Source organism: Trachurus japonicus, chromosome 24 (genome assembly GCF_045865225.1).
Source record: "Trachurus japonicus isolate A0001 chromosome 24, Traja_1.0".
In the NCBI taxonomy this organism is placed as follows: Eukaryota; Metazoa; Chordata; class Actinopteri; order Carangiformes; family Carangidae; genus Trachurus; species Trachurus japonicus.
Genome location: NC_140930.1, coordinates 400,111 through 421,852, shown reverse-complemented (window position 1 = coordinate 421,852; position 21,742 = coordinate 400,111). Strand labels below are relative to the sequence as shown.

Sequence of the window (21,742 nt, the reverse complement as noted above, 5' to 3'; positions counted from 1 at the left end):
AGAAGAGAGGAGAGGAAGAGGAGGAGGAGAGGAGGAGGAGGAGGAGAGAAGAGGAGGAGGAGAGGAGGAGGAGGAAGAGGAGAGGAGAGGAGGAGGAGGAGGAGGAGGAGGAGAGGAGGAGGAGGAGGAGGAGGAGAGGAGAGAAGAGGAGGAGGAGGTGCAACAGCAGGAGAGAACAGTATAAACTGGTCTGACTCTGAGCTGCAGGTCTCTGTCTCCACCACAGGGGGGCGACAGATACATATAATATAATATATAACCCTATCCACCTTATTCCTGGGGTCGTTACTGTAGAAACGGTTATGGGTGGAACTTCCGGTCAGCACCGGAAGTAGCAGTGAGCCATTGGCTAACAGCAGTGGTTGCTAGCGGTCTTCATTACTGTTAGCGGGTTATTTGAAAGTTTTCACATTGTTTTCTGTTTTCTTAGTTAATTCGGTAGATGAGGTAATTCATGTGGTGATAATAGATCGGTTATTGATCCATGGTGGTGAGCCTCGTAATTAAAAAATCAGCTGGAGTGAAGAGAGGGAGTAGCGCTGTTGACCCGTCTGCAGCTTCTGGGGGCTGCGGGTGGAGGACTGGACTGTGTTGGACGAGTCAGACCAACAGGTCCGCTTGGACCGTGGCCACTCGGACCAACAGGTCCGCTTGGACCGCGGCCACTCGGACCAACAGGTCCGCTTGGACCGCGGCCACTCGGACCAACAGGTCCGCTTGGACCGGGGCCACTCGGACCAACAGGTCCGCTCGGACCGTGGCCACTCGGACCAACAGGTCCGCTCGGACCGGGGCCACTCGGACCAACAGGTCCGCTCGGACCGGGGCCACTCGGACCAACAGGTCCGCTCGGACCGCGGCCACTCGGACCAACAGGTCCGCTTGGACCGGGGCCACTCGGACCAACAGGTCCGCTTGGACCGGGGCCACTCGGACCAACAGGTCCGCTCGGACCGCGGCCACTCGGACCAACAGGTCCGCTCGGACCGGGGCCACTCGGACCAACAGGTCCGCTCGGACCGTGGCCACTCGGACCAACAGGTCCGCTTGGACCGCGGCCACTCGGACCAACAGGTCCGCTTGGACCGTGGCCACTCGGACCAACAGGTCCGCTCGGACCGTGGCCACTCGGACCAACAGGTCCGCTTGGACCGTGGCCACTCGGACCAACAGGTCCGCTCGGACCGGGGCCACTCGGACCAACAGGTCCGCTTGGACCGCGGCCACTCGGACCAACAGGTCCGCTCGGACCGGGGCCACTCGGACCAACAGGTCCGCTTGGACCGGGGCCACTCGGACCAACAGGTCCGCTTGGACCGCGGCCACTCGGACCAACAGGTCCGCTTGGACCGCGGCCACTCGGACCAACAGGTCCGCTTGGACCGCGGCCACTCGGACCAACAGGTCCGCTTGGACCGCGGCCACTCGGACCAACAGGTCCGCTTGGACCGGGGCCACTCGGACCAACAGGTCCGCTTGGACCGCGGCCACTCGGACCAACAGGTCCGCTACAACGTAATCTGGGCAGGAGACCGAGAAGTGGACGGGGCTGAACCAGGAGAGAGGCAGCCACTGGGCGTGTGTGTGTGTTGTGACGGGAGTGAGGGGGCGCGCCGCCCGTCACAGAGGAGAAATGCATTGTAATGAATGTAACAGCCCCCCCCTCGAGATTATTGTTATTCTGACACATGAGTTAAATAACAGCTGTGTTTGAAACCACGCTGCGGTTCGTAATCGCGGTGCAGAAGAGTGAGTTTGGAGCTGACGAAAGGAGAGAAAAAAGAGAGTCGGTGGGAAATGCTCATTGATTATCAGACAGCGATCAGCTCCGCGGTGCTGACGAACCCGCTTCAATATGACAAACTATGACTGTGATTAAAAGAACCTAAACAAGTGGAGTAGAGCTGAGCTGTAACTGTGTAGTGGAGAAGGGGCAACACACGCTATGCGCACACACGCACACACACAGAACGTCCCCTCAGATGCGGCTGCATCTCTCCAGGACACTGGTGTGTGTGAGTGTGAGAGAAATAAAAGCTGAAGTTGCTTGGGCAGACGTTGTTTGGTGTCACCCGCTGATTTGCATAGGTACATAAATATCTAGACCCCGAATCTATAAGACTATATGTATAAAATATGTATAAAAAAATTGCGTGTATCATTTAGGGGTTTTTATATCCCTAAATGATACACGCAATTTTATGTTTACTGTTTCATTCCATGTAAACGTTGTGTACACTGACACACCCCTCTGTATCAAAAGTATAGGTCTTTATGATTAAAATAAACTACATGGATTTTTTTTACTACAACTTTGTTGGTTGGACACTCGGATGTGTCTGTGTGGTCTTATAATAGATCCATGGTGAGAACCTACAGTAAAATACTCCGCCCCCACCACCACCACACACACACAATCCCTGAGAGCAGACAGTAAAGAGGTGAGTGAGAGAGAGACCCCCCCCCACACACACACACACATGCATTTCTTTATAAAAGAGGAATGTGTTTTAAAATAAAATTATTCCAACTTATATGAGGCAACTTTCCAGAGCTAGCAGATAGCTCGTTGCCTCAACAACTGAAGCAACCAAGTTAACAAGTAGCTAAATATGCTACTGTACGTTATCTTTTTATCTTTGGACACTTTTTTAAGTCGTTCTCACACCTCACAATATTAGTAGGCAGCGGTATTATGATATTGTCTCATTTGAGTTGTAAAAGGTGGTGTTTTATGTCTCTAACGCTCGCAGAAAGTGGATTAGCGCGTACTGTTAGCATGTAAACAAACGCTACTTCCGGTTCGCACTGGAAGCTGCGCCCATAATTCCCGCAAAGCATCATGGGGGCTAGGAATAAGGTGGATAGTAAATATACTGGACTGTAGCTGAGCTGCTCATTTGCATTTGTAGTCCCTAATACATAAATAAATACATACATAAATAATTAATTCACCAGGAATAAAAACAAGACAATAGATAAAATACAACTGGAGATAAACTACAGAGAAGACAAGACAAGACAGTAAATACATGTAGAGGACAGAGTCCTCACACGGGACAAGACCCAGGTCCACTGAGTGGTTACACTCTGTTTCAGGTAGAGAACTACTACTACTACTACATCCCACTGACAGCAACACTAACAGGTAGAAGCCTCCTCTGACGCTGCTGTCCATTAGAACGATGCGTCAACGCGGCGGCCATCTTGGTGAGGGGGAAGCCGTGTCTACTTCCTGCATCAGAGGTCTATCAACCATTAACATCACCACAACTCACTGGATATTCAACCCATTCTCAAGCCGTTTGGTTTATTATAAATATCAGACAGATGTTTATGAATCAACAACAAAAAACTTGTTTTTATTTTTTATATTAAACATACACTTCCATACTCACACACACACCCACATGCATAAATACAGTGAAACATGTTCTACAGGGTCTGACTGGTCTGACTGCTGGTCAGATGTTTATATGTCTATGGTCAGAAACCCCTGACCAAGATGGCCGCCGTGTTGACGTACATCTACATGTATAGTATATCTATGGTAGAAACGAGCAGGTTCACTGTCACGCCGCTCTGCTGTCTAACCTGCCTGTTAGAGGAGCCCTTCAGAATAAAAGCCCCGTGCTGCTGGCCTTCAGAATAAAAGCCCTGTGTGTGTGTGTGTGTGTGTGTGTGTGTGTGTGTGTGTGTGTAGCTGGAGGCCCAGCTGGACGATGCGAAGGCCGAGGCGTCGAAGGAGAGGAAGCTGAGGGAACACAGCGAGGGATACTCCAAACAGCTGGAGGCCGAGCTGGAGAGCCTGAAGGTCAGAGGTCACACACTCACACACACACACACACACACACACACACACACACACACACACACACACATACACACACACACACACACACACACATACACACACACACACACACTCACACACACACACACACAGCTTGTTGAACCATTGTAGCATTGCTTCAGCTATGTTAGTGCTGGTTCATCAGTTGTCCTTCCTGTCAGGTTAGCTGCAGATTTCAACTATTTAACCATTACATTTAAACATGCAGAATTTCAATGTTTTCTTCTCCCTTTAGCATTTCTACGGCTTTTTACCTTTAAAAAGGCATTCATCTCACACTACAAGTTATATGTTTCAGCTTTAGCATTAGTCTTTTCAACATTGCTTTAGCAGTTTCGTCAACTCATTTAGCATTGATTCAACAATTTCTTCAGCTCATTCAGCATTGCTTCAGCAACAGCGTTCAGCTGCTTTCAGCATTCACACGCATTTTCTGCAGGAAATGCTTCTTTTTCTAGTTAGTGTGAATGTCGGCCATTTTGTTTCTTTAAACTTATTATTATTATTCTGAGTCTTCCGCTCTTTTTTTTCACAAATGGTCATTGATGATAAATAAAAAGAACAGGGTATCTGCAGAGTCTTGAAAAGTATTAAAAGGTGATAAATCAATTTTGGGAAAATTAAGATCCTTAAAAAGTATTAAAAAGTCTTTTCACGACTTTATAAAGTCTTAAATTTTTAAGGTATTCTTTCTGAATTAGCTGTCGAAGAGTTTGAGATCTAAAAAACATTGTGAAAGTGTTTGAATTTATTTATTTTATTAAAAAACAAAGATGAACCGGTACACAAAAAAGAAAAGAAGATTGTTGTTTTGGTTTTTTGAGAGCGGAGCAATGTTTTTTTGTTTTTTTTTTTATTATAAACTTTGCCTTTTATTTATTATCCCAGCCTATTTTGAATTCTGTTGTATCATAGTGGTCTACGTAGTCTTTATCACAAACTAAAACTGTTACGTTAAAAGTGTCACTGGTGTAAATGGTTACAGCTTGAAGTGAGGTGAGGTGTTGAAAAATATTGAAAAAGTCTTAAAAAGGTTTTAGAATTAACTTCAAGATTCCTGCATATACCCTGAAGAAACTAACGAGCTGCTCCCTCTGCTCCCTCTGGTCTCTGGTCTCTGGTCTCTGGTCTCTGGTCTCTGCTCTCTGCTCCTGCTCCCTCTACAGTCCCAGCCGGGCGGCGGGCCGGCCTCGGGGGGGGCAGAGTCCCAGCAGGAGCTGCTGCGGCTGAAGGCCGAGCTGGATAAGAAGGTTCTGTTCTACGAGGAGGAGCTGCTGAGCAGAGACTCCACCCACTGCAACGACATCAAGAAGCTACGCAAGGACCTGCACGAGTCTGAGGGGGGCACGCTGGCCGCCAACAAGGAGCTGCTGCTGCTGAGGGACAAGCTGGACAAGGCCCGGAGAGACCGGTGAGGAGGACCACTGCTGCTAAAGGGACAGTACAACCTGTTGGCAGACTAAGCCCTATAGTCAGAGCAGTAGGTTAGCTATTTTCCCTCATCAAACTCATCAAATACACAATCCAACAACTCCACAACGCTCTGGTGGACAAGTTGTGAGCTGCACATTCACCACGCTATGAGATAATAACACAACGTTACCACACAGAGTTGTTGTAGAGGGAAATTCATGTAAAACCACTGATGCACGTTGCCTTCAGGGACAGTTTGTCATCAACAGTCTCTGTATTTCCCTCTAAAACAACTCTGTGTGGTAACGTTGTGTTATTATCTCATAGCGTGGTGAATGTGCAGCTCACAACTTGTCCACCAGAGCGTTGTGGAGTTGTTGGATTGTGTATTTGATGAGTTTGATGAGGGAAACCAAGAAATCCCATAATGAGCCTCCGTAGCGTAGCTCTGAGCAGCTCACGGCTCTGCTCCGCCGTTCTAAAAACAGCTTGCACCGACAATTAAAGGTAACGAACCTACTGCTATGACTATAGGGATTATGGTGATGGGGGAATTTGACTAAATGTTGAACTGTCCCTTTAAGGTTAAAGAGGAGTTCCACCTGTTAATGATAAATACATCGTTTTGTCTTTACAGTTACTGTGTTATTATTTAGTGGTCGACTCGCCCAGCGTTTCCTAGTTTAGGCCCCGCCCCCTCTGCAGTGAGCCAATGGGAGTGCTGACCTGTGTGTGTGTGTGTGTGTGTGTGTGTGTGTGTGTGTGTGTGCAGCCAGGTGGAGGTGGACGAGGCCGTCTCGGTCCTGAAGGAGAAGTACGAGCGAGAGAAAAACCTGCTGACGGAGGAGAACCGCAAACTGACGGCCGAGACCGACAAGGTGTGTTTCTATAGCAACAACGCCACTGTTACCGCTGCTGCTGCTGCTGCTGCTGCCATGGTTACAGCAGGTTAACGGTTGTGTGTCTCTGTGTGTGTGTGTGTGTGTGTCTCTGTGTGTCTCTGTGTGTGTGTGTGTGTGTGTGTCTCTGTGTGTGTGTGTGTGTGTGTGTGTGTGTGTGTCTCTGTGTGTGTGTGTGTGTGTGTGTGTGTGTGTCTCTGTGTGTGTGTGTGTGTGTGTGTGTGTGTGTGTGTGTCTCTGTGTGTGTGTGTGTGTGTGTGTGTGTGTGTGTGTGTGTCTCTGTGTGTGTGTGTGTGTGTGTGTGTGTGTGTGTGTGTGTGTGTGTGTGTGTGTGTCTCTGTGTGTGTGTAGCTGTGCTCCTTCGTGGACAGGCTGACGGCTCAGAACCGGCAGCTGGAGGACGATCTGACCGACCTGGCGTCTAAGAAGGAGAGCGTGGCGCACTGGGAGGCTCAGATCGCTGAGATCATCCAGTGGTGAGAGGGGGCGGGGCCTAATGGCTACAGAGAGGCGGGGCCTAATGTAGCAGTGGGTGGGGCCTAATCAGGGTGATAAATCAATTTTGGGAAAATTCAGCCCCTTAAAAAGTATTAAAAAGTCTTTTCACGACTTTATAAAGTCTTACATTTTGAAGGTGTTTTATCTGAATTAGCTGTCCAAGAGTTTGAGTCCTAAAAACATTGTAAATTATTATTTGTTTTATTAACAAACAAAGATGAACCGGTACATAAAGAACTAGGCTATTGGGGGTGCGTTGGTAAACTGTCTCACTCGGACGGAGATTCAGAGACACAAAGTTCAACGCTCTGCCGCTCCCAGTGTTATTATCAGAGTAGTGTAATGGTACTCGGATGCTGCCCAAGCCGAGCGAGTACTCGAGTACTCGGATATTGGCTACAGCCCAATACTACTGGAAACTAGATCCAACGAGCTGACACATGTCATGACTGTCGTGATTGTTGTTTTTGTTTTTTGAGTGGAGCAATGTTTTTTTGTTTTGTTTTTTGTTAAACTTTGCCTTTGATTTATTATCGCAGCCTATTTTGAATTCTGTTGTATCATAGTGGTCTAGAGTCTTTATCACAAACTAAAACTGTTCAGTTAAAAGTGTCACTGATGTAAATGTTACAGCTTGAAGTGGTGGTGAGGTGGTGAAAAATATTGAGAAGGTCTTGAAAAAGTCTTAAGAAGGTTTTAGAATTAACTTCAAGATTCCTGTATAAACCCTCCTAATGCAGTAGGGGGCGGGGCTTAATGGCCACAGAGGGGCGGGGCTTGAAGTAATGGGGGAGGGGCCTAAAGCTTCATGGGGCGGGGCTTGGGTACTGACCGTGTGTGTGTGCTTCAGGGTGAGCGATGAGAAGGACGCCAGAGGATACCTCCAGGCCCTGGCCACCAAGATGACAGAGGAGCTGGAGACGCTGCGCTGCTCCAACCTGACCAGACCTCTGGTAACACACACACACACACACACACACACACACACCTAGACACACACACACACCTGGACACACACCTAGACACACACCTAAACACACACCTAAACACACACCTGGACACACACCTGGTTACGCTCCTCTCCTCCTCACTGTAAAAACTCTACATCTATCCAAGAATATTTGTCTCATTTCTAGTCAAAACTAATCTCTTTCCACTTAAAATAAGACTCATCACCTAAAAATCAACTTGTTTTTAGATCATTTTCACTTGTTTCAAACTAATTTTCACTTGAAATAAGTAGAAAAATCTGCCAGTGAAAGTAAGTTTTTTGTGTTTGTAATAAGAAAGAAAAACTTGCTCCACTATCAGATTTTTCTACTTATTTCAAGTGAAAATCTGCTTGAAAGAAGTAAAAAGTGTCTAAAAACAAGCTGCTTTTTAAATGTGATGAGTCTTATTTTAAGTAGAATGAGATTTGTTTTGACTAGAAATAAGACAAATATTCTTGGTAAGATGTAGAGCAACGACTCACTAACACCTACACCCTACTGGTTCCCTGTTACCATGGTAACTGACCCTAACCCTTGACCCTCTGACCCGTGACCTCAGCCTGAGTCCGACGTGGCCACGCCCCCCAGGAAGCCGTGGCCTCCTATTGGTGGAGAGAGGAGGGTGAGTGGCCAATCAGGATTCAGCTTGCATGGCTACTGGCTACCGGCTCGCATGGCTGTCGACCAATCACACGCCTCCGTGACCGAGACACAGACACACTGTCAACGATCCATCCTGTACTCAGTAGAAGTAATAGAGTACAGGCTCTGGAGTACTTTAACAGTAGAAGTAATAGAGTACAGGCTCTGGAGTACTTTAACAGTAGAAGTAATAGAGTACAGAGTCTGGAATGTACTTTAACAGTGAAGTAGAAGTGAGTATTTTCCACCAGTGCTACAGCGTGGAACGAGTTCAACTCCTTTAAAGTTGATCTGGTATTTCACTCAGCTCAGCTCCACCTCCCTCACAAGCCCCGCCCACCTCTCCCTCCCCGCTGCATGCGTTGGCATGGCAACGCTAAACAGAACAGGAACGCAAGTGAAATGGGAACAACACAGTCAAACACAACACCGGAGTTTCAAAGCATATAAACTAGGGCTGACCCGATTATCATATTTTGATAATCGAAGCTTCGCGGACATAAAATCGATTTTAATCGAAGCTTCGACGGCCGGTGGGGGGCGCGATCGTAGCGGAAATAATGAAAGTAACGGCAAACAAACACTGCATATCTCCAAAATCAGGCAGGTTTCCAGGATGCCAAGTCGCCTATTCATTGTAATGTAACAAGTGCCGATGAGAACCGGTGTCAAAAAGGAAAAAAGGAAGAAAAAAAAAACAATCGATCACGGACTTCATGATCGATTACCATGGCAACGAACGAAGCTTCGAAGCTTCGATTTTTTTGGGTCAGCCCTAATATAAATATAAACGGACTCAGTGATGATGACTGATGAGTTTTCTAATAAACTGTTGTTAGCCTACTGCTACTGGAGACGCAGGGGAAGTGATTGTTACAGATACAGTTCTCAACCAGCCGGGCTCCACCTGATGCGCTGGTTCAGGGCCAAAATAAATCCAGACCGAGCCGAGTCGAGCCGGTCCGGAGTTCCACCGGGTCCGGACCGCTGAGAACTCCCAGAGCTAACAGTAGCCTAGCCGTTAGCACAGAGCTAACAGTAGCCTAGCCCCCTAGCCGTTAGCACAGAGCTAACAGTAGCCTAGCCGTTAGCACAGAGCTAACAGTAGCCTAGCCCCCTAGCCGTTAGCACAGAGCTAACAGTAGCCTAGCCGTTAGCACAGAGCTAACAGTAGCCTAGCCGTTAGCACTGGATGAACTCCCAGAGCTAACAGTAGCCTAGCCGTTAGCACAGAGCTAACAGTAGCCTAGCCGTTAGCACTGGATGAACTCCCAGAGCTAACAGTAGCCTAGCCGTTAGCACAGAGCTAACAGTAGCCTAGCCCCCTAGCCGTTAGCACAGAGCTAACAGTAGCCTAGCCGTTAGCACAGAGCTAACAGTAGCCTAGCCCCCTAGCCGTTAGCACAGAGCTAACAGTAGCCTAGCCCCCTAGCCGTTAGCACAGAGCTAACAGTAGCCTAGCCGTTAGCACTGGATGAACTCACAGAGCTAACAGTAGCCTAGCCGTTAGCACCGGATGAACTCACGGAGCTAACAGTAGCCTAGCCGTTAGCACAGAGCTAACAGTAGCCTAGCCGTTAGCACTGGATGCTTTATAGACACATGTGACTTCCTGTGTTTACGCATCGAATGCACTGCTACGGCAGTGTGTTGGGTTGCTACGGCGCCGTGTTGGGTTGCTACGGCACCGTGTGGGTTGCTACGGCAGTGTGTTGGGTTGCTACGGCGCCGTGTTGGGTTGCTACGGCAGTGTGTTGGGTTGCTACGGCGCCGTGTCTGGTTGCTACAGCACCGTGTCTGGTTGCTACAGCACCGTGTTGGGTTGCTATGGCACCGTGTTGGGTTGTGAAGGTGTATAAACGTTGCTGTGTCGGGTCGAGGCAGGTGCTGGTCACATGACTGTCTGAGCTGCTCTGATTGGCTGCTGCTCCATCTGCTGCTCCATAGCCAGGTAGTAGTTGTTGCCATGGCAGCAGCCGTGTCTCACCTGTCCCCCCCCCCCCTCAGGACCCCCTGTGGAAGGTGCGGCGCAGCCAGAAGCTGGACATGTCGGCGCGGCTGGAGCTGCAGTCGGCTCTGGACGCTGAGATCAGAGCCAAGACGCTGGTGCAGGAGGAGCTGAGGAGGGTCAAAGGTCACAACCTGCAGCTGGAGAGGTACAACTACACCTGTATACACCTGTATACACCTGTCTATAGCTATACATACCTGTACCTCTCTACCTGGAGGGTCAAAGGTCACAACCTGCAGCTGGAGAGGTACAACTACACCTGTCTATACCTGTATACACCTGTCTGTCTATACCTGTACCTCTCTACCTGGAGGGTCAAAGGTCACAACTTGCAGCTGGAGAGGTACAACTACACCTGTATACACCTGTATACACCTGTCTATACCTGTATACACCTGTATACACCTGTCTATACCTGTCTATACCTGTACCTCTCTACCTGGAGGGTCAAAGGTCACAACCTGCAGCTGGAGAGGTCAGAGGTCACCCTCTATACACCTGTCTATACCTGTACTTCCTGGTAGAAAACCAGCATGAGAACAATAGTGACGGACGAGAGTTTCACTATATTTATCTAATTTTTCATGTCACTATATCACCGTTTAGACTAATCTGATGTTTGTAAAGTTTATAAAACCAATGATTGGACAAACATTACTATTTCTGTGTGCACATTTTTGTAATTAGTCATGGTTATCATAGATTAGCCGGGCTAACGGTTAGCTACCTGTTTAACTTTAATAACTCAGTGACTCAATAAACGCTCCATGAACAAATATTTTCTCCAGCGGATATCTGAGTTCCAACATGACTGAGCTAACTGGAGTAGTTTCATGTGGTGTCCCACAACGGGAGGGTTTTAACAGCTGACGTCCTGCTGTTAGCTTAGCTACCGTTAGCTTAGCTACCGCCGTTAGCTTAGCTACCGCCGTTAGCTTAGCTACAGCTGTTAGCTTAGCTGCCGTTAGCTTAGCTACTGCTGTTAGCTTAGCTACCGTTAGCTGTCCCTGTCAGCTGAGCCACTGATGCTTTCTAGACACTGTGATTCCCCCAAACTGAATAAATACAACACATAGCAACACAAAACACACACACAGAAATAGTAATGTTTCTTCAATCATTTCAGATTTGTCTAAACGGTGATAGGGCCTGAAAAATATGATATATAGCTAAACTCTGGTTCGTTACTATTGATCTCATTCACATTACAGCTGGTTTTCTACCAGGAAGTAGAATGTAAACAACAAGGAGATTCGGTCTATACCTGTACCTCTCTACCTGGAGGGTCAAAGGTCACAACCTGCAGCTGGAGAGGTCAGAGCTCACCTGTCTACCTGTCTGTTTACCTGTCTTACCTGTCTCTGTGTCACCTGTCTACCTGTCCTCTACCTGTCTCACCTGTCCTCTCTGTCCTGTGTGTCCCCAGTAAGCTGAAGGAGTCAGAGGAGCGCAGCAGGGAGATGGGGGAGCAGGTGGACAGCCTGAAGAAGGAGGTGGAGGAGAGTCGCTCTCGCTCTGACAAAGGTGAGCTCACACACACTCACACTCACACACACACACACACACACACACACACACACACACACACACACACACACACTCTGACCTCTGACCTCTGACCTGTGTCTCTCCTCAGGCCTGAAGCTTCCAGACTTCCAGGACTCCATCTTTGAATACTTCAACACGTCTCCACTGGCTCCAGACCTCACCTTCAGGGTGAGTCAGCTGGGGGGGGGGGGGGGGGGGTTAGAGCAGGCTTAGGCTTAGAGGGGGGGAGGGGCTTAGAGGACAGGTAGGAGGGGAAGGGGCTTAGGGTCACATGACCAGGTAGAGAGGGGGAGGGGCTTAGGGTCACATGACCAGGTAGAGAGGGGGAGGGGCTTAGGGTCACATGACCAGGTAGAGAGGGGGAGGGGCTTAGAGGACAGGTAGAGGGGGGGAGGGGCTTAGAGGACAGGTAGAGGGGGGGAGGGGCTAATGGTGCGTTCAGGCTTTTGAACCCGTAAGTCACGACTTCAAGTCACCAGTTACGAGTTAGAACTGGGAGTTCATGGATCTAGTACGAGTTTGACTGTACGTTCTAACTGGTAACCATAGGAACAGGTCTGAAAAACACGAGTTACCTAGATTACCTGGAACGCACCATTAATGTCACATGACCAGGTAGAGACGGGTAGTGATGATGTCACTGATGATGTCACTGAGTGTGTGTTTGTCTCCGTGGCGTCGAGGCTTCTCTTGACTCCGCCTCCTCGCTGCCGGCTCTGATGGAGGAAGTAGTAAGTTCACCTGGTCGCCGTGGTTACCTACAACCCTCAGCAGCTAGTTCACCTGGTCTCCGTGGTTACCTGACTAGTTAGCTGGTAGCATGTTGCTAATAGTGGTAGCTAGACGTCCTGCTGTTTGATCAGTGTTTATTAGGGGTGTGACGAGATGCCACGAGATCTCGCGAGATTAAACTCGACGATATTTCTCGTCACGTTAAAAATGTGTCTTGGGAGATTTTTTTTTTTAAAAGTTAAAACAATGTAAAACAGTGTTTCCACTACACAGTAGAGGTCTTCACGGGTCCAATCTGACGGACCCGAACCCAAATGGACCCGAGAAAATTGGACCCGGAGCCGACTGGCCCCGAGCTGTTATTGTAAATATGAGTTCTGAACCCGAACCGAACCCTTAAAAACCTGTGGACCCGAAATGCCCGAGTTGCTTTATGATTTAATACAAGTTGTCTAGCGTTAAATAAGACTTGTTTTTACTTTCTGTTTCTTACCTAAACGTAGTCTTCTTCCGCTGCCAGCCCCCCTGGCCATAACGTGATGTAAACAGAAATAAATCCACGTCGTCATTTTCTTGTTTAGATGGTCATGTACTGTAATCCTTCTTCTTAGCCGTTGCTAACGCCCACCGGTCATTTCCTCTTGTTTAATTAACGTTATCATTTTGGAGTTTCCATTGTGCTTCTACGGCAACTCGATTGTTTAACTATTTTGAACCATTAACCAGAACGTTACGTTAATAAACACACGTTTTAACTGCCCCGAGTCCTGACCTCGGCTCTAACTTCTGCTTCAACTGTCACCTTTGACGTCATCATCAGAGTCGTGTAGTTGTTTTGATCACGTGACAGAAATCACACAGGCAGCTCGGCCTCTCATTGGACGGACGGGGGAGGGAGGGGGTGATTGACAGCTGTGACAGCCAATCTCCGGGTCCTCTCGGGTACTGTAGGACCCGGCCTTTCACAATAAGAGCCCCGAGACCCGAGGCAAACTCCACCGGTTCCGACCCGGCCCCCGGCGTCACTTCTTGTGAGTGGACCCAAGACCCGAGCCGGGTCGGGTCGGAACCTCGGGTTTTCGGGTTGTTGGTTTTTTCCGAAGACCTCCACGACACAGTTGTAACTGTACTGGACTGGGTTTAGCTGCTTTTCAGTCACAGCTGAGTTCTTCATAGTTCCTCCTCAGTGAAAACTAAACTTATCAACCGAGTATCTGAGCGGGGTCGCTGCCACTACTTTAAAAAATCCTAGAGGAAACACTGCACATAATGTTGTTTGCACTTGAAAAAAAGAAATAAATATTTAATTTTCTTTATTTTCTTTTAACTTTTATAAATGTTAGTTTTAGTTTAATTTTGTGGAAGAAGAAGTTTATTAAAAGCTCGTGCTGACATCCTGCATGGACAGAGACATTTCAAAATACATGAGCAGCTCATTTGTCATTGTAGTTTTCTTCAAATCTCGTCTCGTCTCGTTCTCGTGAGATGAGTGTATCGTCACACCGCTAGTGTTTATTGATCAGTGTTTATTGAACTGGATTGTTGTTGTTTCCTCACATGTTGTTGTTTGTCCCACAGACCACGGACATAGACTCCGCCCCCCTGAAGTCTGAGGCCACCTCCCCCTCCCCCTCTGCTGCCTCCGAACCTGAGGTCAGTCTGTCTACCTGTGTGTGTGTGTGTGTGTGTGTGCGTGTGTGTGTGTGTGTGTGTGTGACAAAAAGAGAAAAGAGGAGACCTCAGCTCCCTTCGTGCAGATTTATTAGCACATCAAAATTAAAAAGACAGTAACGTTTCGAGCGCACTGCTCTTCTTCAGACTAACTCATATGTATAAGACGCTCCATCTTTAACCCCTCCCCTGAGGGTCACATGATGAGTCACATGATGAGTCACATGATGAGTCACATGATGAGTCACATGATGAGTCACATGATGAGCTAGCCTCGTAAACCAGCCTCTCGCGGAAATGCATTTCATCTCATTTCATTTCATCTCATTTCATCTCATTTCATTTCATCTCATTTCATCTCATTTCATTTCATCTCATTTCATCTCATTTCATTTCATCTCATTTCATCTCATTTCATCTCATCTCATTTCATCTCATTTCATTTCATCTCATTTCATCTCATTTCATCTCATCTCATTTCATCTCATCTCATTTCATCTCATTTCATCTCATCTCATTTCATCTCATCTCATTTCATCTCATCTCATTTCATTTCATCTCATTTCTCAGAGAGTCTGGCCTCATCCCCCCTGTCAGCGTTTGGGGGGGGCGGGAGCTGGGTGGGAGTAGTAGCGTTGACAGACAACCCCATTCAGCCAATCAGCAAGTTGGTGTAGTGACGGGGCTTTGCACCAGTCGGTCCCTGATTGGCCAACGTGCTGATTGGCTCTAAGGCCTTCTGAGGGTTTCAGGCCAAACGCTCACAACGGGGATGAGGCCAGACTCTCCCTCAGAAATGAAATGAAATGCATTTCCGCGAGAGGCTGGTTTACGAGGCTACATTTCACATACTCACACACACAACCAACAGAGATCACTTACATATGAGGCTATGATGAGTCACATGGTTAAAGGGAAATACATACTGTAAATCCGAACACACCTTGTGTTGAAGTAGAAAAGAGTTTGAGGTCAGCACCTTTTTAAACTGGATGTGCGCGACCTTATTGACTCTGTGTGTGTGAAACATGGTCCAGCTGAGTCTCTGTCCTTGTCCACAGGAAGTCAAAGCAGCTCTGGTCCCAGCCAGCCCCTCCCCCACCTCCAGGAGCTCCACGCTCATCACACCAAAGGTAGAGGACACGTCTTTACCTGTCTCTACCTGTCTCACCTGTCTCACCTGTCTCTACCTGTCTCACCTGTCTCTGTCTCTACCTGTCTCTGTCTCTCCTGTTTCTGTCTCACCTGTTTCTGTCTCACCTGTCTCTACCTGTCTCTGTCTCTCCTGTTTCTGTCTCACCTGTTTCTGTCTCACCTGTCTCTACCTGTCTCTGTCTCTCCTGTTTCTGTCTCACCTGTTTATGTCTCACCTGTCTCACCTGTCTCTACCTGTCTCTACCTGTCTCACCTGTCTCTGTGTCTCTCAGCCTAAAGCTCACCAGCTGAGCATCAAGACGTTCTCCAGTCCGACCCAGTGCACCCACTGCAGCTCTCTGATGGTCGGCCTCATCCGCCAGGGATACGCCTGCGAAGGTAACGTAGCCTTCTGATTGGCCCACACACCGTCCTGCCTTCTGATTGGCCCACACACCGTCCTGCCTTCTGATTGGCCCACACACCGTCCTGCCTTCTGATTGGCCCACACACACCGTCCTGCCCTCTGATTGGCCCACACACCGTCCTGCCCTCTGATTGGCCCACACACCGTCCTGCCCTCTGATTGGCCCACACACCGTCCTGCTTTCTGATTGGCCCACACACCGTCCTGCCTTCTGATTGGCCCACACACCGTCCTGCCCTCTGATTGGCCCACACACCGTCCTGCCTTCTGATTGGCCCACACACCGTCCTGCCTTCTGATTGGCTGCTGCCCTGTGGGAGGAGCCAGTTCTAACAGTTCAATTCAATAAACTTTAATTGTCCCTGTAGGGAAATTCGTCGTGGACTTCACTGGTGGTCTGCAGTTTAAAAATAAAACTAAATAAAAATCAAAGTGTTGTCCTTGTGTCCACAGTGTGTTCCTTCATCTGCCACGTGTCGTGTAAAGACTTCGCCCCGCTGGTCTGTCCCATCCCGGCGGAGCAGGCCAAGAGGCCGCAGGGCGTCGACGTGCAGCGAGGCATCGGCACGGCCTACAAGGGCTACGTCAGGGTAAGGTCTACTGGTTCTACTGGTTTATACTGGTTCTACTGGTTCTACTGGTTTATACTGGTTCTACTGGTTCTACTGGTTCTACTGGCTTCTACTGGTTCTACTGGTTCTACTGGTTCTACTGGTTTATACTGGTTCTACTGGTTCTACTGGTTCTACTGGTTTATACTGGTTCTACTGGTTCTACTGGTTTATACTGGTTCTACTGGTTCTACTGGCTTCTACTGGTTCTACTGGTTTATACTGGTTCTACTGGTTCTACTGGTTTATACTGGCTTCTACTGGTTTATACTGGTTCTACTGGTTCTACTGGTTTCTACTGGTTCTACTGGTTTATACTGGTTCTACTGGTTCTACTGGTTTCTACTGGTTCTACTGGTTTATACTGGTTCTACTGGTTCTACTGGTTTATACTGGCTTCTACTGGTTTATACTGGTTCTACTGGTTTATACTGGTTCTACTGGTTCTACTGGTTTATACTGGTTCTACTGGTTTATACTGGTTCTACTGGTTCTACTGGTTTATACTGGCTTCTACTGGTTTATACTGGTTCTACTGGTTCTACTGGTTTATACTGGTTCTACTGGTTTATACTGGTTCTACTGGTTCTACTGGTTTATACTGGCTTCTACTGGTTTATACTGGTTCTACTGGTTCTACTGGTTTCTACTGGTTCTACTGGTTTATACTGGTTCTACTGGTTCTACTGGTTTATACTGGCTTCTACTGGTTTATACTGGTTCTACTGGTTTATACTGGTTCTACTGGTTCTACTGGTTTATACTGGTTCTACTGGTTTATACTGGTTCTACTGGTTCTACTGGTTTATACTGGCTTCTACTGGTTTATACTGGTTCTACTGGTTCTACTGGTTTCTACTGGTTCTACTGGTTTATACTGGTTCTACTGGTTCTACTGGTTTATACTGGCTTCTACTGGTTTATACTGGTTCTACTGGTTCTACTGGTTCTACTGGTTCTACTGGTTTATACTGGCTTCTACTGTCTCTAATACTACTCCAGAGTAGTATTGTAGAGGCAGGGAGGACAGACCAGCTTAAAGGGATAGTAGCATTTTTTTAAAGTGGGGTTGTATGATCTTCAAATAGCCCCTAAGTACTTTAATTGCAGTAGAAGACTCTCTGCACTCCTCCCGTTAGCAACGCCAGCCCATAATAGCCCTGCCCAGAGATTTACAACATACAGTGTTGTGAACAGACCCAAAGAAACGGCCTATTTTCACGGCCTAAAAGAGGTTTTACCTGAAAACAAATACACAGTTCCATTGTTCACTATAATATAATTTTTTCCAGCCCTTCAAAGTTCAGGAAAAACACAGTTTTTATTTGGACCTAACCACCTCACGTATCCCTCCGCCCAGGGTTAGCGCCGCCGATCAGCAGTTGGTTAGGTCCAAATAAAAACTGTGTTTTTCCTGAAAAAAATTATATTATAGTGAACAATGGAACTGTGTATATTTTTCAGGTAAAACCTCTTTTAGGCCGTGAAAATAGGCCGTTTCTTTGGGTCTGTTCACAACACTGTATGTTGTAAATCTCTAGGCAGGGCTATTATGGGCTGGCGTTGCTAACGGGAGGAGTGCAGAGAGTCTTCTACTGCAATTAAAGTACTTAGGGGCTATTTGAAGATCATACAACCCCACTTTTAAAAAAATGATACTATCCCTTTAATGGGAGGACTGGATGGCAGACTGGTCCATACTGAGGTTCCTCAGTAGTTCTCCAGTAGTTCTCCAGTAGTTCTCCAGTAGTTCTCCAGTAGTTCCTCAGTAGTTCTCCAGTGGTTCTCCAGTGGTTCTCCAGTAGTTCTCCAGTAGTTCTCTGGTGGTTCTCCAGTAGTTCCTCAGTAGTTCTCCAGTGGTTCTCCAGTGGTTCTCCAGTAGTTCTCCAGTAGTTCTCTGGTGGTTCTCCAGTAGTTCCTCAGTAGTTCTCCAGTGGTTCTCCAGTGGTTCTCCAGTAGTTCCTCAGTAGTTCTCCAGTAGTTCTCCAGTAGTTCCTCAGTAGTTCTCCAGTAGTTCTCCAGTAGTTCTCCAGTGGTTCTCCAGTAGTTCTCCAGTAGTTCTCCAGTAGTTCTCCAGTAGTTCTCCAGTAGTTCTCCTGTAGTTCTCCAGTAGTTCCTCAGTAGTTCTCCAGTAGTTCTCCAGTAGTTCTCCAGTAGTTCTCCGGTAGTTCTCCAGTAGTTCTCCAGTAGTTCTCCGGTGGTTCTCCAGTAGTTCTCCAGTAGTTCTCCAGTAGTTCTCTGGTGGTTCTCCAGTAGTTCTCCAGTAGTTCTCCAGTAGTTCCTCAGTAGTTCTCCAGTAGTTCTCCAGTAGTTCTCCAGTAGTTCTCCAGTAGTTCTCCAGTAGTTCCTCAGTAGTTCTCCAGTAGTTCTCCAGTAGTTCTCCGGTGGTTCTCCAGTAGTTCTCCAGTAGTTCTCCAGTAGTTCTCCAGTAGTTCCTCAGTAGTTCTCCAGTAGTTCTCCAGTGGTTCTCCAGTAGTTCTCCAGTAGTTCTCCAGTAGTTCTCCAGTAGTTCTCCAGTAGTTCTCCAGTAGTTCTCCAGTGGTTCTCCAGTAGTTCTCCAGTGGTTCTCCAGTAGTTCTCCAGTGGTTCTCCAGTAGTTCTCCAGTAGTTCTCTAGTAGTTCTCCAGTAGTTCTCCAGTAGTTCCTCAGTAGTTCTCCAGTAGTTCTCCAGTAGTTCTCCAGTAGTTCTCCAGTAGTTCTCCAGTAGTTCTCCAGTAGTTCCTCAGTAGTTCTCCAGTAGTTCCTCAGTAGTTCTCCAGTAGTTCTCCAGTAGTTCTCCAGTAGTTCTCCAGTAGTTCTCCAGTAGTTCCTCAGTAGTTCTCCAGTAGTTCTCCAGTAGTTCTCCAGTAGTTCTCCAGTAGTTCTCCAGTGGTTCTCCAGTAGTTCTCCAGTGGTTCTCCAGTAGTTCTCCAGTGGTTCTCCAGTAGTTCTCCAGTAGTTCTCTAGTAGTTCTCCAGTAGTTCTCCAGTAGTTCTCCAGTAGTTCCTCAGTAGTTCTCCAGTAGTTCTCCAGTAGTTCTCCAGTAGTTCCTCAGTAGTTCTCCAGTAGTTCTCCAGTAGTTCTCCAGTAGTTCTCCAGTAGTTCCTCAGTAGTTCTCCAGTAGTTCTCCAGTAGTTCTCCAGTAGTTCTCCAGTAGTTCTCCAGTAGTTCCTCAGTAGTTCTCCAGTAGTTCTCCAGTAGTTCTCCAGTAGTTCCTCAGTAGTTCTCCAGTAGTTCTCCAGTAGTTCTCCAGTAGTTCCTCAGTAGTTCTCCAGTAGTTCTCCAGTAGTTCTCCAGTAGTTCTCCAGTAGTTCTCCAGTAGTTCCTCAGTAGTTCTCCAGTAGTTCTCCAGTAGTTCTCCAGTAGTTCTCCAGTAGTTCTCCAGTGGTTCTCCAGTAGTTCTCCAGTAGTTCTCCAGTAGTTCCTCAGTAGTTCTCCAGTAGTTCTCCAGTAGTTCTCCAGTGGTTCTCCAGTAGTTCTCCAGTAGTTCTCCAGTAGTTCTCCAGTAGTTCTCCAGTAGTTCCTCAGTAGTTCTCCAGTAGTTCTCCAGTAGTTCTCCAGTAGTTCTCCAGTAGTTCTCCAGTAGTTCTCCAGTAGTTCCTCAGTAGTTCTCCAGTAGTTCTCCAGTAGTTCTCCAGTAGTTCTCCAGTGGTTCTCCAGTAGTTCTCCAGTAGTTCTCCAGTAGTTCTCCAGTAGTTCCTCAGTAGTTCTCCAGTAGTTCTCCAGTAGTTCTCCAGTAGTTCTCCAGTAGTTCTCCAGTGGTTCTCCAGTGGTTCTCCAGTAGTTCTCCAGTAGTTCTCCAGTGGTTCTCCAGTAGTTCTCCAGTAGTTCTCCAGTAGTTCTCCAGTAGTTCCTCAGTAGTTCTCCAGTAGTTCTCCAGTAGTTCTCCAGTAGTTCTCCAGTAGTTCTCCAGTGGTTCTCCAGTGGTTCTCCAGTAGTTCCTCAGTAGTTCTCCAGTAGTTCTCCAGTAGTTCTCCAGTAGTTCTCCAGTAGTTCTCCAGTAGTTCTCCAGTAGTTCTCTAGTAGTTCTCCAGTAGTTCTCTAGTAGTTCTCCAGTAGTTCTCCAGTAGTTCTCCAGTAGTTCTCCAGTGGTTCTCCAGTGGTTCTCCAGTAGTTCTCCAGTAGTTCTCCAGTAGTTCTCCAGTGGTTCTCCAGTAGTTCTCCAGTAGTTCTCCAGTAGTTCTCTAGTAGTTCTCCAGTAGTTCTCCAGTGGTTCTCCAGTAGTTCTCCAGTAGTTCTCCAGTAGTTCTCCAGTAGTTCTCCAGTGGTTCTCCAGTAGTTCTCCAGTAGTTCTCCAGTAGTTCTCCAGTGGTTCTCCAGTAGTTCTCCAGTAGTTCTCCAGTAGTTCTCCAGTAGTTCTCCAGTGGTTCTCCAGTAGTTCTCCAGTAGTTCTCCAGTAGTTCTCCAGTAGTTCTCCAGTAGTTCTCCAGTAGTTCTCCAGTAGTTCCTCAGCAGACTGACTGTTCTGTCCCTCCAGATCCCGAAGCCGAGCGGTGTGAAGAAGGGCTGGCAGCGAGCCTTCGCCGTGGTGTCGGACTGTAAACTGTTCCTGTACGACGTTCCAGAGGGGAAGTCCACGCAGCCGGGCGTGGTGGCCGGTCTGGTTCTGGACCTCAGGTGAGACGGGTCCAGGTCTTAGTTTATTTATTTATTTATTCGCACCAATACAGAATAACAAGAACAGGACACATTAAGATACATTGACAAGAAAATAAAAGGGCCTATACGAGGCCTCAGCTCAGGAAAAACAAAACAACAATTACCAAAACAAACAAACAACATGTATGTGTATACCCATGTATACACACACACAGACACACACATGCATACACACTAGACAGTGAGAGTAGAAACACTACTCATCTTAAAAATAATATAATAAAAAATCACAATGCTAACACTAATATTAATTAACGAGACAACTCAAATCACTCCAGTATATATGTACAGTATATATAACACACAGTCACTTTGTAGAACGTTCTAGTCTACATAAGTCAAATGTTGGCGCTCTGGTTCCTGGTAAAACCTCATGTTAACTAATGATGAACTGATGTTGTTGTGTTCTCCGTAGGGACGAGGAGTTCTCCGTCAGCTCCGTGTTGGCGTCAGACGTGATCCACGCCACCAGGAAGGACGTTCCCTGCATCTTCAGGGTACGACTCCTCTGGGTTGTGACTGTTAGGGGGGGGGGGGAGGAAAAATCCATTCACATAAATATCCTGATATCTTTTTTTTTTTATTGTGCAATGTGCATTAGTTAACCTTTTTTACATACAGAGAGTCCAGGTTTTAAAGGGTTTAAGTTCACTTTATAATGGAGTATGTTAAA

The 21,742-nt window shown here is 47.3% G+C and overlaps 1 protein-coding gene across 1 annotated transcript in view; it reads left to right on the top strand.

Moving 5' to 3' along the window:
• The window catches only part of cdc42bpb (CDC42 binding protein kinase beta (DMPK-like)), a 69,933-nt gene that overhangs the window by 30,705 nt on the left and 17,486 nt on the right, over window positions 1-21,742 (top strand). Inside the window, exons 13-27 of the mRNA XM_085770331.1 lie at window positions 3,704-3,814; window positions 5,020-5,264; window positions 6,039-6,144; window positions 6,517-6,641; window positions 7,514-7,616; window positions 8,215-8,277; window positions 10,305-10,453; window positions 11,735-11,832; window positions 11,945-12,024; window positions 14,167-14,241; window positions 15,321-15,392; window positions 15,687-15,792; window positions 16,274-16,410; window positions 20,888-21,027; window positions 21,485-21,566. Coding sequence (XP_085626457.1) covers window positions 3,704-3,814; window positions 5,020-5,264; window positions 6,039-6,144; window positions 6,517-6,641; window positions 7,514-7,616; window positions 8,215-8,277; window positions 10,305-10,453; window positions 11,735-11,832; window positions 11,945-12,024; window positions 14,167-14,241; window positions 15,321-15,392; window positions 15,687-15,792; window positions 16,274-16,410; window positions 20,888-21,027; window positions 21,485-21,566 — 1,692 coding nt within the window. The remainder of the gene's footprint in view (window positions 1-3,703; window positions 3,815-5,019; window positions 5,265-6,038; window positions 6,145-6,516; window positions 6,642-7,513; window positions 7,617-8,214; window positions 8,278-10,304; window positions 10,454-11,734; window positions 11,833-11,944; window positions 12,025-14,166; window positions 14,242-15,320; window positions 15,393-15,686; window positions 15,793-16,273; window positions 16,411-20,887; window positions 21,028-21,484; window positions 21,567-21,742) is intronic.